The following is a 16417-nucleotide window of genomic DNA, read 5'->3' as shown; positions in this document are numbered from 1 at the left end:
AACAGTTAAAAATGGCAGCAGCAGCATCCTTTGTGCCCCTCCTTCGTAGCCAAACCATCCCATGCCCACACAGAATAAAGAGTGTAAGAGACAGGAAGACATACAAACACCAACTGCTTAGACAGCAACTGTCTTTACAAAAGTTGTGTGTAGGGGAAAACATGTCAAACTTAATGACACGTTTTATGGCTCAAAGGCAGAGCCTCTCTCGCGTGCTTTAGGTGTCACCCTTGGGCACTCGCTTATGCTCGCTCCCTCTGTTTTCGTGGCACTTGCTATCTCTAACGGTGCTGCGCGCATCAGTTCCCCACATTCGTCAGAAGTTGACGCCCAAATAGACACAGGTAATAAAAAAAGATTAAACTTTAGTCATGTTCATGATGTAAAACAATAAAAATGTCCACCGTTGATGATATTAGACTTAGGTTTTCAACACTTTTTAACACGATTTTAACACTTTAATATAGGAAGTCCTCGGCTATGCAGAGACCATTATTAATCAGAAATCAAATGTACATAGTTTCACGTTTGGAAATGCAGTCTTGAATTTACAAACAGTCAGCAAAACAAAGTAAACAAGCAGTAAACAAAGTCCCTTTAAGTATTTTACAGTTTTTTTAGATTAAAGTGAAATTTAGACTTAATCAGTTAACTACGAAAGTAACAATAACTAGTCTAATTATTTTGGAACTGATTTGTTGTGTAAATCAAATATATACAGTAAACAAGAGACAGTAGCATAGTCCATTACACAAATGGCAATTAAAGCAAAAGAGATTTTTTGAATCTTCAAAAATAATCCTCTTCAACCCAGAACAGATTTCCAGCCGTGGACTATACAGAGACTGAACACAGAAATCTCACGTACAGTAGATGTGCTGAAATACCAAACATTTACATTGCACATCACCCTACACTGGGCATTTACCATCTTCAAGACCACATCCATCTGCATAGAGACAATGTGCATGTGTTTGCTCTAAATCTTAATAGGTTGCTCTTGGTCATACCCCAGACAGTATGTTCACAAAACTGTTCACAAAAAACACGGTTTGGTTCGATACACCACAGTGGTGTCACGGTTCGATATGTTTTCGATAGAGCAAAAAAGGAAAAAGCCAGAGGATTTATCCGATTACATTTTTTTTATGTATTAAAAATAACACCATAAAAGTTTGATCTTGTTTTTTTTTTCTTTTACTTTAAACAGTGACAGAGCTATACTTCAAAAGAACAAATCATTTTTTATACTCAAAACCAAACAGCCGCTTATAAAAAATAAATGTAATATTGTAGTAGTTAAACAAATAAAAAGAAAAGAATAATTTAGTTTTTATATGGACCTCAGTTTCAATCAATTTTTAAGTTTTTTTTTTTTTTTTCAGAAAGATGAGTGTCCACCTTTTCTTCAGAAAGTACAGATCTGCTTGATTTGATTGTCACCTGCCATTTTAGTGGATTTTAGTCTGACTGAAATAGGCTTATAACGAAATAATGTAACAGGGCTCTATTACATTTAAAATTTTCTTAAAACCCGAAATTTCCACTACCGATTAGGATCTCTCATATGCACAGCCATAAATGTATAAATGCATAAATCGCCTCGGTGATTTGTTTTGCCCTGATCGAATCTGTAGGAATTGCCTGTCTGAATGCTGTTCCAGTTCCAGTTCGTGATGTCAGTGTAAATGAGTTGATATGCGCAAATTTAACAGCTAAAATAGCTTACTGTCTTAACATGTTTTTTTTTTTTTTCCACCACTCAAAGTATCTGATGAGCAAAAGTATCTGAAGAGCGGTGGAGGCGTGTGCGTGCTATGTGTGCGGGGGGTTGAGTTGTGCCCAACGTACCTTAAGAGCTGGGTGGAATGCGTTGGAGAAGGGTGATATGCTGAGTTCAAAAGCAATTTATTTATATATATATATATATATATATATATATATATATATATATATATATATATATATATATATATATTAGGGATGTGCGGAGCAGCCGGTATTTGTATTTGTATTTGTTGAGGGGGGAAAAGTATTTGTATTTGTATTTGAGTAAAATTCAAAATGGCGCAAAAATATATATTTTTTTTCTATTACACTTCTAATTTACATTATAGTGAAAGTATTGTTTAATTATACCCATTATATAAATTATAGACATGCAATATTGGTTGTTGTTTTTGAACATGTGACAAGAAATGTCATTGAAAAGAAAATAACAGAAGCCATTATCTCATCCATGGTTAAACCAACAACTAATAAAATACCATTGTGAATATTATGAACCCCACCACCACTGTTTGTTGAAGGACACTGAATAGACAGAATAAAAACAAATAATACTTCAAAAAAACTGTTCTTCTTCTGAAAAAACTTCTTTCCAATGGACAGAATTCCAAAAACTAAAATTAACTAAATAAATCTAAATAAAACCCTGCCTGGGAGATCTGGTAGAACAAAAGTATTCTATATAATACTAAAAGATACAGCCCTGCTATTGTCATCTGCCAGCCAAAAACAGACACAATGTTTGTTTGTTTTTTTTTGTTTTTATGTTTGAAACTGACTTGCTGGGGCAGAATGTGGCTGTGTTGATGGTTTGGTGCTTGCGGAGGATTTAGCAGAACATAGCTGTGCTGATTGAGGGGATTGATGCTTGTGGGGGGTTCACAGACAGTATCAGGGGAGGATGCTTTTAGTGCATGTGATAATACATTACATAGAAGGTTGCGCGCAGTGAGCACAGTGAGTAGCACTGTCGCCTAACAGCAAGAAGGTTGCTGGTTCGAGCCCTGACTGGGTTCTCCCCATGTTGGCGTGGGTTTCCTCCAGGTGCTCCGGTTTCCCCCACAGTCCAAACACATGCAATACAGGTGAATTGGGTAAGCTAAATTGTCCCAATTGTATGTGTGTGAAAGAGAGTGTATGGATGTTTCCCAGTGCTGGGTAGCAGCTGGAAGGGCAGTCACTACGTAAATCATATGCTGGATAAATTGGTGGTTCATTCCACTGTGGCAACCCCAGATTGATAAAGGGACTTAGCCGAAAAGAAATGAATGATTATGCATAGAAGATGTTGACAGATGTTTAATATCTCTGCCTCTGCTGATTTCACTTTTGCACACATTATACAGTATCAGTTTGTTTTATCTGTAAAATTCTTCCACAAAAAACATGAAGTTTTTTTTTTTTTTTTGACTGGTGGAGGACCAAGAAATGGCTCAGAAGCAGTCTCACTCTTTTTCTATTCGGGTGCCCAAATGTATTTGAGGAGTTTCAAGTTAATAAAAAGTGACGGGAAGCTATGCTAAGGTTAACTTGCCTATAGCATATATCTTGCTGTCTGCAAAAGACAGTAATGTAGACATACCATATAACTCCCATAAGTGCATACTATTTGACTGAGCGTCTCTCTCTCTCTCTCTCTCTCTCTCTCTCTCTCTCTCTCTCTCTCTCTCTCACTCACTCACTCACTCACTCACTCACGCGGGCATGCACTGTGGTCTCATAAGGAAACGCTGCTTTTTGATATATTGTTTTTCTTGCTCCCGAATACAAATAATTTTTCAAGTATTTGTTTGAAATAAGTATTCGTAAAAACACGCTATTCGTGCCTTTCCGAATATCGTATTCGGGTTCGGCTCCACCCTTAATATACAGTGAGAGTAAAAAGTATTTGATCCCTTGCTGATTTTGTTGGTTTGCCCACTAATAAAGACATGATCATTCTATACTTTTAATGCTACATGTATTCTAACATGGAGAGACAGAATATCAAAAAGAAAATCCAGAAAATAACTTTAAATAATATATATTAATTGATTTGTATTTCATTGAGGGAAATAAGTATTTGATCCCTCTAGCCAAAAACACCTAATACTTGATAATACAGCCTTTGTTTGCAAGCACAGCGGACAGACGTTTGTTGTACTTAACCACAAGGTTAGCACACATATCAGGGGGAATTTTGGCCCACTCTTCTTTAAAGATCCTCTCTAAATCATTAAGGTTGGTGGGCTGTTGGTTGGCAACTCGGACCTTCAGCTCCCTCCATAGATTTTCGATTGGATTGAGGTCCGGAGACTGGCTGGGCCACTCCATGACCTTAATGTGGTTCTTCTTGAGCAACTCCTTTGTTGCCTTTGCTGTATGCTTCGGCTCGTTGTCATGTTGGAAGACCCAACCACGGCCCATTTTCAACTTCCTGGCAGAGGGGAGGAGGTTGTCCCCCAGGACTGCACAGTACATGGCTTCATCCATCTTCCCACTAATGCGGTGAAGTAGCCCTGTGCCCTTGGCAGAGAAACACCCCCAAAACTTAATGCTTCCACCTCCATGCTTGACAGTTGGTACAGTGTTCCTGGGGTCATAGGCAGCATTTTTCTTTCTCCACACATGATGAGTAGAGTTTAGGCCAAATAGTTCAATTTTGGTCTCGTCTGACCACAGAACCTTCTCCCAATCACTTCGTACATCTTTGAGGTGATCATTGCATACTTTAGGCGGGTCTGCACATGTGCCTTCTTAAGCAGGGGCACCTTTCGGGCACTGCAGGATTTTAATCTATTGCGGCGCAAAGTGTTGCCAATTGTTTTCCTGGTGACTGTGGTCCCAGCTGCATTGAGGTCATTCACTAACTCCCGCTGTGTGGTTGCAGGCTGATTTCTCACAGTTCTCATGATCATTGCCACCCCACGAGGTGAAATCTTCTGTGGAGCACCAGACCGATTACTTACCGATTAAGATTTACTTCTTAAATTTACTCACGATTGCACCAATGGTTGTTACTTTAATACCCAGCATCTTGCTAATGTTTTTGTAGCCTGTTCAAGATTTGTGTAGGTCAATAATCCTGTCTCTGAGGTCCTGAGAAAGTTCTTTGGTCTTACCCATGTTGGAGAGTTTGGAATCTGTCTGATTGTCTGATTCTGTGAACAGGTGTCTTTCACACAGGTGATTAGTTAGAACAGGTGACTTCAATTCAGGTAACAAGTTGATTGGTAGTGTCTAACTGGTCTGTGAAAGTCAGTAGTCCTAATGCATACTAGGGGATCAAATACTTATTTCCCTCAATGAAATACAAATCAATTAATATATATTCTTAAAATTATTTTCTGGATTTTCTTTTTGATATTCTGTCTCTCCATGTTAGAATACATCTACCATTAAAAGTACAGAATGATCATGTCTTTATTAGTGGGCAAACCAACAAAATCAGCAAGGGATCAAATACTTTTTACTCTCACTGTATATATATATATATATATATATATATATATATATACATATATACATATATATATATATATATATATATATATATATATATACATATATATATATATATATATATATATATATATATATATATATATATATATATATATATATATATATATATATATATATATATATTAGAGCTGCACGATTCTGGCTAAAATGAGAATCACAATTTTTTTTGCTTAAAATAAAGATCACGATTCTCTCACGATTCTGTAGATGTAAAATAAAAGTATGGTAAAAACAAACATATGGCACATCGATAATAATATTATGTGTAGGCCTACTGGTTTTTATAAATAATTCTATTCTACTTATATAAATATATATATATATATATATATATATATATATATATATATATATATATATTGGCCTAATCTGATTTGTTTATTTTGACAACAGATATGTATAATGTAACAATATATGCATGCGTGTTTGTTTATTATTACTTATATAACTTTTATCTACATTTATGTTTTGTATTTTGTTTTTTGTTATTGCTAGAGAGAGAGAGAACAGTATTTAAATGTTGAGTTAAACTTTAATCAACAATATTTAACATCACAAAATAAAACATTGTCACATACAAACAAAAATAACATAATAATAACAAAGTAAAAATAAATAAATCCAAATAAATAATAAAGATAGAGTTTTGTTTTGGACTACTGATGTATCCATCATCTTGTAAAGATACAAACACAAATTAAACTGCTCTGATAATTTTACTATTTGAGCCAACCATGAGATACTGCACATTTTACTTAACTTAATGATAACTTAAGAGAGTTTAGAGAGGTAATTTGATCCCAGTTCAGCTGTGGGCTTAAAAGTAGACTTACAACATAAATGAAAAATTATTATTAAATACTATTTAAAGAGACAGTTACTGTTACACTAAAATAAAACCTTGTGAATGTAGGGAGTCAATGGTTTCTTCCAGAACTGAACAAGTCACAGACCATATTATCCTTAAAAGATTGGTTGGTGCCTACATGTCTGTGCTTTGATTTAATTTTCAAAGCAATCCACAAGCACCCAGCAAAAGGTTATCTACAGGATGACTTGCCAGTCGCGATCACAAATGCGTGCTAATTAACTTTACATCTTAACACAATAAAAAGAGGCTACACTCAAAGACCACCCAAACCGGTTTTTGAGTGCTCAGCAAAGCCCTTTTTGTTCATGCCTGCAAATGGCGTCTGCGAAAGAATACATATTCTCAGGCAGACACAGAAGTGATTAAAAAAAAGCTTCCAAAGATTAAATGGACATTCAAGTTAGCTGTGTTTATTTGAGTATTGTATGTTTATTTTAAGTTTCTGTAGATTTTTGTTTGTACATGGTCCATGTGTTTAACCAAACAGTTATGGATAGTTATTGAGTTATAGCCCTCGGTGGTAAATGAAATTATACGAATGTTTGTAAAATGCTTCATGTTTAGTATTAATTGAAAGCTAGGAAAGTTTCAAATGCATTGGTTTATATGAAGAAACCATACTATGAAAAGTGTCCATGTTATGATACTTTATTTTAACAACTCCCAATCAATGTGGCAATGTGTCAACCCGGCCTCATAGAGGAGGGAATGGGGGTGTGATCCCACCCAACTGATTCTCTGATTGGACAATCCCTGTGCAGGCCCAGCCTATACCCAAAGCCTAAAAACTTTGAACAAGGACAATTTCTTTGTCGTCTTTTGCCAGTCGTCTTTGCCAGTCGCTGCCCAGACGTCACTCTTTTCTTGCTGTGGCTGTTACATCGCCTCGCCGGAAGCCTCGTTACATCACGGAGCAGACTGTGACGCTCTCTTGCTGCCGGCTCGACCCCTGATCTGCTTGTGCAACCGCTTCAACAACAAGCCATCGCGTCAACTCATCAGAACTCTGAAACTCTGTCATAACTACAGGAACCCCAAGAAGGACTTCATCTACAATGGTGCCTCATCCAACATCTGTATCCCTAGCAACCGTCTCTAAGCTTCCCTGAAAGTAACGAAACCCCTCTTCACTGACGAGGGAATTGCAACACGTCACTGGAGTTGCTATGCTGACCAATCAGCTTTGTTGGGATTTCTCTTTGGACCAGTCGAGGAAACCAAAATTCCATCAGAACGCAAGTAACGCAAACAACGTATCAATCTATTGCTGAAACTGGTGTGAATTATATTATAGTAAAAAAATAGCGAAATTCTCTGCTTTTATGGTTTCTCTCAGATTGTAATGCTAAGAACTTAGCAAATGCTAGAAGTTGAATCTACTCAGTCACAACTCTTCATAAACTGCTTGTGTGTGTATGTATGTGCGTTTGTTGTTTTACGTACATTAGTTTGTTGTGTTATAGAGTAGCAATAAACTTTTGTTTCGTTTTTAAGATCCATGTTGGTGTATTGTATGCTTTATAAGTTAATGCCTCAGCTATAGATACTGCTACTTTGCTCATTAAATAATTAGACACTGTTTTTATATTGTTATTGTTGGCCACGTAATAATATAATACAAGATTGCTTTACACTAATCATTCCATTTGCTGGACAAATATTAGGTTAAGTGTAAGCTTTGAATAATTGTATGTGAATCATGTTCGAATCTTTAGATTTAAATCCCCAAAGTTTAAATGTGATTTAAACCAAAGAGCTGATTCTTATATAAACTTATTGATGTTATGATTGCCTTGCATTGTTGCCAGCAGTGTTGCATTGTTGTGGAGTCTTATTCCTCTGTAAGCATAACTAGTGTTTTTCATGTCTTGCATTTCCATGATTTTGACCAGTGTTGTTTATTGTTCTTTTTGTTTTGCACACTGCCAACCATTCGGCTGTTATTCTGACTACACTCTTGGATTACCTTTATGCTCCTGTTTGTACCTGTTGTGACCTTTGCCTGCCTAACAATTCCCTAATAAACTGCATGTTGATCTGACCCCTGTTGTCACCCTGATCCCATGTTACAATTGTATTCAAATAAATCAAGTTCTCCTTTTGTTCATTTATTTAACTTTTACTATGCTCTAAAAAAGACTTGTATGTGCTCCTAAATTTTTCGACTTAGAAGCACGCATGCTCCTTCTAAAAAAAGTAGGTGTCAAGCCATGATTTGACCAGTATATTAAGACATTATGAGTTTTTTTTTTATTTTATTGTTATTACTATTACAGTTCCTTTACCCGAGATTCCAGGGTTCTCAGTCTGGCTTTCAATTTGTCATTGTCCTCTTGTAGTCTAGAAATTTCCTAAAATAAACAAATAAAACGTTTTAGTTTTTTTTCTGTTACTGTTCATTTACATACATTACATTTATAAACATAAAATTGTTCAAACTATAAAAATTACCCTCTGTAGTAGTTCAGAAACACCTCCTTCATTCAGCGGTGCTAATTTTGGCTTAGTGGTCTCCTGGTTTGCCTAAAAGCACAAAAAAATATATATTGAAGGCAACTCTTTATGGACAGATTTTTTTTTTTCTCTCAAAATTGGTGTGCTGTGGTATATTAACTTAATGTGTGGTTGATTAGCAACCTATATGCCCATCTAAAGTACTTCTATTTGCTAAATAAAACAAAGCAATCATTGTTTAATAAACTAAATAAACTGGTAAATAAATTAACTCATAAAGTACTTCACTAGTCTAATTTAATTTATTTTAATCGCTATAATTATCAAACTAAGAATATCACATGCATGTCATGGCAAAATAGAAAAATGTATGTCACAAACGTGAACTTTATGCAAGCTTCAGCTATAATTTGTCAGTTAATTAAGTTTTTAGCAGACTACATCTATCAGAATTCTGTCAAGACCTGCAATGAGCTCACCTTGATGTTGGGTTTGAAATCAGTCTTCTCAAACTCAGCTACTTGCTCCAGCAACTCTCTAATAAAAGAGTGAGAGGGAGAGAGATTTTATTTTTGAATTAAACTTTAATCAACAATATCACAAAAAACTGTCACATACAAACAATTTTAATAACATAATAATAACAACAAGGTAAAAAATAAATAATAAATCCTCAATTACAGCGCAGATAATATCATTATAACACCACTGTAATTGAACCTTCTGAGGTCGACAGACCACGCCGTCATTACTAGCATTTTTTTAATCAGTGCAAAATATGACACTGTATCGTTACACCCTTAATATATATATATATATATATATGCTGTTCATGCTGGCTCCGCCCCTGTTGCCCCCGCAACCCTGGACCCCGACACAAAACAGCCAATCTCAAACACCACTCAAGTCAGGCATGCGCTACACTAGCTCGCAAAATGGCTAGTAATGTTAATGTACTCCCATACATCCCAAGTGTTCCGGAAGTTTCCTGCAAATGCATAGAGACTCCCGGATGGCCGCAAACTAATGATTATCTTCTGGAAATCCCGCGTCTCCCCCCGGTCCTTAAATATATCGCACACCCCTCTCCACCACATCCCTCTTAGCTCTTCAAGTAGGTTGGGCACAACTCACCCCCGTCGCTCAGATACATCGCACGAACACGTCTCCACCGCTCTTTAGATATGTTGCGCACCATCTGAATTGAGTCTACTTTAGTGAACAGAACTTGCATAGGCTGTGAATGACATTTATTATATAAATAAGTAAATAAATAAATAAATATATATATATATATATATATATATATATATATATATATATATATATATATATATATATATATATATATATATATATATATATTTATATAAAAAGCCTGGTACTTGTGGAAATTAATTTCCAACATAAACAAATGCTGCCGAGTTAACTCTAAACTCTGACCCTTGTCTTAAAGGGTCACGAAACACCAAAACACATTTTTTGAGCTGTTGACAGTCGTATATGTGTCCCACACTGCTAAAAACACTATTCGGACACCTATATTTCACTAAAAAGTGTAAATTGGTTGTTTTTGCATTATTTCAAGCAAATTCGTACTTGCAGTTTGAAACGAATTTTTGAAGCTGCGTCACGGTCATGACATAATAGTGTTGTATTCCAGCGTGCAGACTGGACGTCTGTGCCAGAGTGAGTCTTATTACGTCTTACAGTGTGATGCATTAATGCATGAGTAAGGCTTGGTTTAAACCAATCAGCACGCTCTATTGTGCAACTTCATTAATATTCATTACTGTCACAGTGCTTATACCACAGAGACGCCACGTTGTGTTGGCAAAACAAGCGTGAAGTGTTGCTTTTATAGTTTGCTTTCGTTTTCATTTTCTCTCTGTGAGAGCTCATCTGGATTATTGTTTACCTGAGAGCTGTTCTCATCTGCAAACGCTGAGATCCGGATTCGCTTGTATTCTCCTTTTAATAAAGACGCGGCTCTAGTTGCTGGGGATTGTCCTGTCTCTACAGATTTGGTAAGTGAGCGACCAGTGATCTTTGTTTATTCAGTTTGTTCGTATTGAACTAAGTTAACTATTGCACTAATTGCAAACATGTTAGCACCGCATTTTGTGACCGGAATAACACACGCGGCTTTCTGACGCTACCTGCCGTGTGCATCTAAGTTTCCGGAAAATGCAGAGTTTTTTTTTCTCTCATTCGCCGTGCAGTATCAAACATTGCATGAAAAATACACGCTTAGAGCAGATCCTCGAGTCAAATATCTCGTTTGTCGCGAGGGGCATGAATGAATTTCCTTAATAAAAGAGCCAAACTGCAGTTAAAGTCCACCATTTAATAATTTGGCAAATAATTCGACTACAGATGTCCATGTAGGTTAAACACCATCACTTTCTCCTGTGTGTATTTTGACTGAAACTTGCGCGTGCCCAAATAGACACTCCCACACCCTCCCACTTTAGTTCCTCCGACACTAACCCCTAAACAGAGCTGGACACGCCCACTTTTCTGACTTTGAGGTGTGAAAACACCCTGCTGAAACGAGGGGGTTTCATGGCCTTTTAAGCTCATCAGAAAGTGGCAATTGAGACAGTGACCATCTGTCTTTTTTTTTATCTGAAAGAAAAAGGTGTTAAGAGCCCAGAACCTGCTTCTTGATCCAATCAACTTTTCACGTCGTCTCAAACAAAAAGAGACACATGGATCAGTAAACTTGCATTTCACAAAAGAGACACAAATGGAAAATTTTACTTTATATACCTGTATATTCAAATGATCATGCATATATTTAATATGCACTGCTTGAAATACTTCATTGTATGAAACATTGCTTATTAAGGTTTATATATGAATGCTTGGGTAAAGATTAACATTACATAGTGATGTTTAGACTATATATTGCAAATAATGCCTTGGGTAAATTAGATGTGGTTTGGAAAGTGAATTATGAATAGGAAAATATTTAAGACTCTTAAATTTTATAATAGTTAACCAGTGGACTATGACTATGCAAATGCAGGCCACATTATGGATGACACCTCCCAGTTACCAACTCACAGGATCATCCGATCACAATGCTGGATTTGAAAGGTGACATCCTTTAATCCCGCCTTCCAGAGAAAGTATTAAAAGACATTCTCTTAAACAAAGAGAAAGGGTGTGTGGTAAAAAGTGTGGTCAAAGTGTGTGGTTAAAAGTGTGGTCAAAGTGTGGTTCATGGTGGTTTGCGGGGTTCTGTCCTAGACATCAGAATTTTTGCTGCGTGTTTCAGCAAGGATTTGGTAATTGGATTCACATTGCTTTTTCCAAGGCATTTGAAACCATAGCTTCAAGACCACCACCTCCAGAAATCTGCGTGTCCCAGATTTCCAGTAACTCTACCTTCAGAAAGACGTCGGCGTGTCCCCGACATCAAACCACCACCTCCAGAAATCTTCAATTTCTGCGTGTTCCAGAATACACAGATTTCTACGCACAAGGATAAAGACGTCGGTGTGTCCCCGACATCAGAACACCACCTCCAGAAATCTCAGTTTTCTGCGTGTTCCAGAAGATACAGATTTCTATGCTCAAGGATAAAGACGTCTGCGTTTTCCCGACATCGAACCACCACTTTCAGAAATCTCCTGTCTGCGTGTTCCAAAAACTACAGATTTCTCTCACTCAAAGCTCAGGAGAGCCAAGTCTGCTCGTTTCATGCTTCAAGACCTGCAGGAAGATCCAACTTCTTCCATCCACTGCATCAAAGGCAGAAACGTAAATATCCCACTTTCCAACCCTCTAAATTAGACCTTGGCATAGTGTGTTTCATTATAAAATATTTTAATGAATTAGACGTTTATAACTGATATTCATTAATAACAAAAACTTTCCTCTGTTCTTTGTTATTGTAGAATAAGGTTTACCTTACCTTAACTTAATCACCTTCATCACTCGCCTATGCACTTCATTTATTGTACATTTAGTAATTGTGATTACTATTTTGTTGATAAATACACCTTTATTACAATTGTGTCTTCCTTGTGTTGATAATACAGAAAAAGGCTCTACAAGTCAAACAATCTCATTATCCCTCAGATTTGGCCAGATAATAAACTCCTCATATGTATGATTTAATTAACAATATTTTATTGTTAGTTATTTTGACAGCGGAAAGATGTCTGGTGCCCCATTTAGAAGGAGTTATTTATCTGTTATTTCTACATTAATAGGTGCCCCCACGTGAGGCTAAAATATCTATATTACTATCAATACCTAAATATTGATTTTAATATTTGATAAATCCAATTATCACTGCATTACTTGGTGCCCCGTGTGAGGCTAAAATATCATTATTAATATCAATACCTAAATATTGATTTTAATATTTGATAGGGATGCACGATATATCGGCGGCCATATCGTTAACGGATGATAAATGCTATTTTTAAGATTATCGTTATCGATTCGATGTCTAAATTAGGCCAATATCTTTAAGCTGATAAATTACGTAATTGTACAGACCTGCGTGCCGCACACGCGTGGGCGCAACTTGTTTAGACTTGCTTAGTGCAGTATAATGGATCTCTCCTCATACTGATTATTCCTTCAAAGTCTGTCATTTCTTTATGTGGTATTGCTGTGCGTTAATAAGTCAGTAAGTAACCATGTTCCTTATCATTGTAGATGTGTTTGATTGAGTGTCATTATGTATTTTGCTTTAAATCGCCTCAGGAAAAATATTACATGTATAAAACTTTCCTGCTCTGTCTCTTTGTTGTGTAGAGATAGCAGGGGATCTTAACTTATTACTCCAGGGCCGAACAAATATTAGTTTCGTGGTGAATTGCCTTCTCTTTTAGTTGCAGCCGGTGAATGAACGAGGACACATGTAACTTGGTCCAAAATATTTATTACTGATTTGTACAACAAATCAGTCACCTAAAATAGTCTCATTGCCCAAAAACCGCTCCTCCTTTCTCTCTCCCTCTCCCTCTCCGCTTCACACACACACCCCAAACTGCAGCTGGACCCGCACATTTGTTTACAACACGTGTAAAAATAACGGTTGTTTGTAATCTGATTATTTGTTATTATCAACGCGTTGCTGGTCATGTGTTGTTGATGTAAGATGTATTCAGTTTGATCGGAATATTCATATTGATGATAACAAGCTCGAGTGAGAGCTGTCACCGCGCGCACACACACTGTAGCACGGGGGGAGATGAATCCAGTCATAGAGGCTCTCGACCAGCCCCTCATTCAGTCTTTATATTCTGCTCTATGTTTGCCATAAAGTCAGCTCAATGCAGGTTTTGTATGAAATTTGACTATGATGGCAACTCTGCCTCTACAGTTAAGTGAAACTCACAGCGGTTTATCATGTTTATATTATTTATATGAAAAAAAGAAAGTAATGTATTTTTTGCATGCTGATTTATGTGAAATCATGAATATAGGTCTACAATCACCTTGCAATTTTGAAGTTAAAGCTTTTTTGCTTTGAGTATAGACTATTTAGTTCATAAGAGCAGTTCAATCTTTTATGAAGTTTGCTGTATAAAAATATACCATTTTGAAGTATTTATAAATATCGGCCTATACATATTGGCTATTGGCCTCCAAGTCTGAAGAACTATCGGTTATCGGTATCGGCTAAAAAATTCATATCGGTGCATCCCTAATATTTGATAAATCCAATTATCACTACATATATATACATACATACATACACACACACACACACACACACACACACACACACACACACACACACACACACAGCAGAATATCGACAAACATTTGCCTCTTATATGAGACATACCTGCATGAAGCTTGAAATGTGCACTTTCCAACTCTTTTTGAAAACATGTTGTCTCGCTTGGTGGTCTGTATGGAAAGAACACTATGCAAAATTCACCCACCACAGAGCTCATTATTTACACTCTTTCCGTCTCTACTATTCAAACACAAATGATAAAGACAGCTGCCTAAACTCTTGCACGCCCACAAAAAAAAAAAGTGCGGTAGAAAGTTCGTTTTATTTTCATTATCAGGAATAAGGTGGAATAATGACCCATTTGACCTCACGGGACCACCGTGATCTGATGCTGCTTTATTCAGAACGTGACTCATGTTATACGTGTGACTTATTTATTCCTTTTTATTTTCTCTACCAGTCAACATTTTGGAAAGAGTTAACTAAGGCTGCAATTATTTGGGCAAAAATATATATAAGTCTTAAAATAATATTCTGATTTAAAGAATTTAATTGTTTTAATTGTTTTTCTAATTGAAAATATTTATTCTTGTGTTTAAAGCTTTTGTCATTATGCTACTTCACTGTCTCAGAGTCATACGGACAGTATTACTAAATGATGGATTAATGCACACGAAACATTTATTACATTAGTGTTGCAAACACTGATGGTTATACCATATCAGACAAGGAACTATACCTGGTAATATAAATACAGGATGTAACTGCACTAAATACATACGGGGTGAACACAGGTGAAACTCAGTAATCAAGAAACGGCTGGAACAAAACAAAGGGAAGGGGTGTAACGAATATGGCCGACCAGACACATAAATAATTCGCATTTTATTCCACAACCAGCCAACTTTGCCCAGAGAAGGCTCGAAACCTCATTCCAAGATATTTACGACCCAAAGGAATGTGCAAGCGGCACTAAGCACAGGAATGACTTACAAAGGACTATTTAAACTGCTTATTTAACACTGTTTTCATATAAACTTTACTCTATGTTCAATCATATGTTTTGCAAAGTTTCCCTTTCTCTTGTATTAATATTTTTGGTTTTAATACTCCTGCATATCATTTTTAATTGTACCAAAGCTAAACATCCTCTTATACTGTTCAAGTGTGGTTTTTTTGAAAAGCTTACTCGCTGTACAAATCGATTGTTGACATTTAATTTTAATATGAGTGCAACATATTAACGTTTTAAGAGACTTTAACATTTCTGTCCTCATTTGCATAAAATTTACCTATGCAAATTCTTCTGCCTCAGACAAAGAGCTGTAAATTACTATTCAAGGAAGTTAGTTTCTAATTGGTCAACTTTCCATGGAGGGTGGATCCGAACCAGCCCTATAAAAGTTGAAGACCAAGCTAAACTCTCGCTCTTGGGATCACTCTGTTCAAACGCTCTTGGGATCTCTCTGTTCAAACTCTCCTGGGACCTCCCTTGGCACCTCTCTCTGCTCTGAAACACGCTGCCTGGGAGCTCCCCCTCTCTCTCCCAACTCCAAGCAACCCCCTTCTCTGCTCCAAAGGCCTCTGTTTTGAAACTTTCTTCAACTCTATACAACTTCCTTAGAGACTCAGAAACCTCCAAGAAAGCAGGTGGAAACCCAGACGGAAAGGATATTGCACCGCCCAGAATCCTCTTTGCCGCTTCAACTTGAAACTACAACCTCGTGAGGAACAAAGAGCAACATTAACCACGTGCTCAATAACGGGAGCTCGGACATCACGAACAGACCGCAAGTATCACCTTTCTCCCAACATCTGAACTGGTGTGAACTAAAATAAAAATATATATATATATATGATCCGACCCTCATCCTTCAATATTACAAATTGATTCATCAGATGATTTGACATAAGTGAAATATTTACAAAAGAACTTTCTCTATAGAGACCCATAAAACAATCAACAAACAATAATTAATTTTTTATAAATACAAGTTTTAATAGCAATAACTTAAACCAAAACATTCCTTTGAACATGAAAGAGCCAGGTTCTCTTTAACCTTTAAGACAAGCTCGTCGCAACAGAAACG

The 16417-nt window shown here is 36.5% G+C and overlaps 1 protein-coding gene across 6 annotated transcripts in view; it reads right to left on the bottom strand.

Annotated features, from left to right (window-relative positions):
- lztfl1 (leucine zipper transcription factor-like 1) overlaps nucleotides 1-16417 on the bottom strand; it is a 119891-nt gene that overhangs the window by 48442 nt on the left and 55032 nt on the right. For all 6 annotated transcript variants that reach the window (XM_068217030.1, XM_068217029.1, XM_073940023.1 and 3 more), the window contains 3 exon segments: nucleotides 9097-9154; nucleotides 8615-8686; nucleotides 8449-8514 (listed from right to left, as the gene is read on the bottom strand). In XM_068217030.1, coding sequence (XP_068073131.1) covers nucleotides 8449-8514; nucleotides 8615-8686; nucleotides 9097-9154 — 196 coding nt within the window.

The sequence above is a fragment of the Danio rerio genome, chromosome 24 (assembly GCF_049306965.1).
Source record: "Danio rerio strain Tuebingen ecotype United States chromosome 24, GRCz12tu, whole genome shotgun sequence".
NCBI lineage: Eukaryota > Metazoa > Chordata > Actinopteri > Cypriniformes > Danionidae > Danio > Danio rerio.
This window is presented reverse-complemented; position numbering and strand designations above follow the sequence as displayed.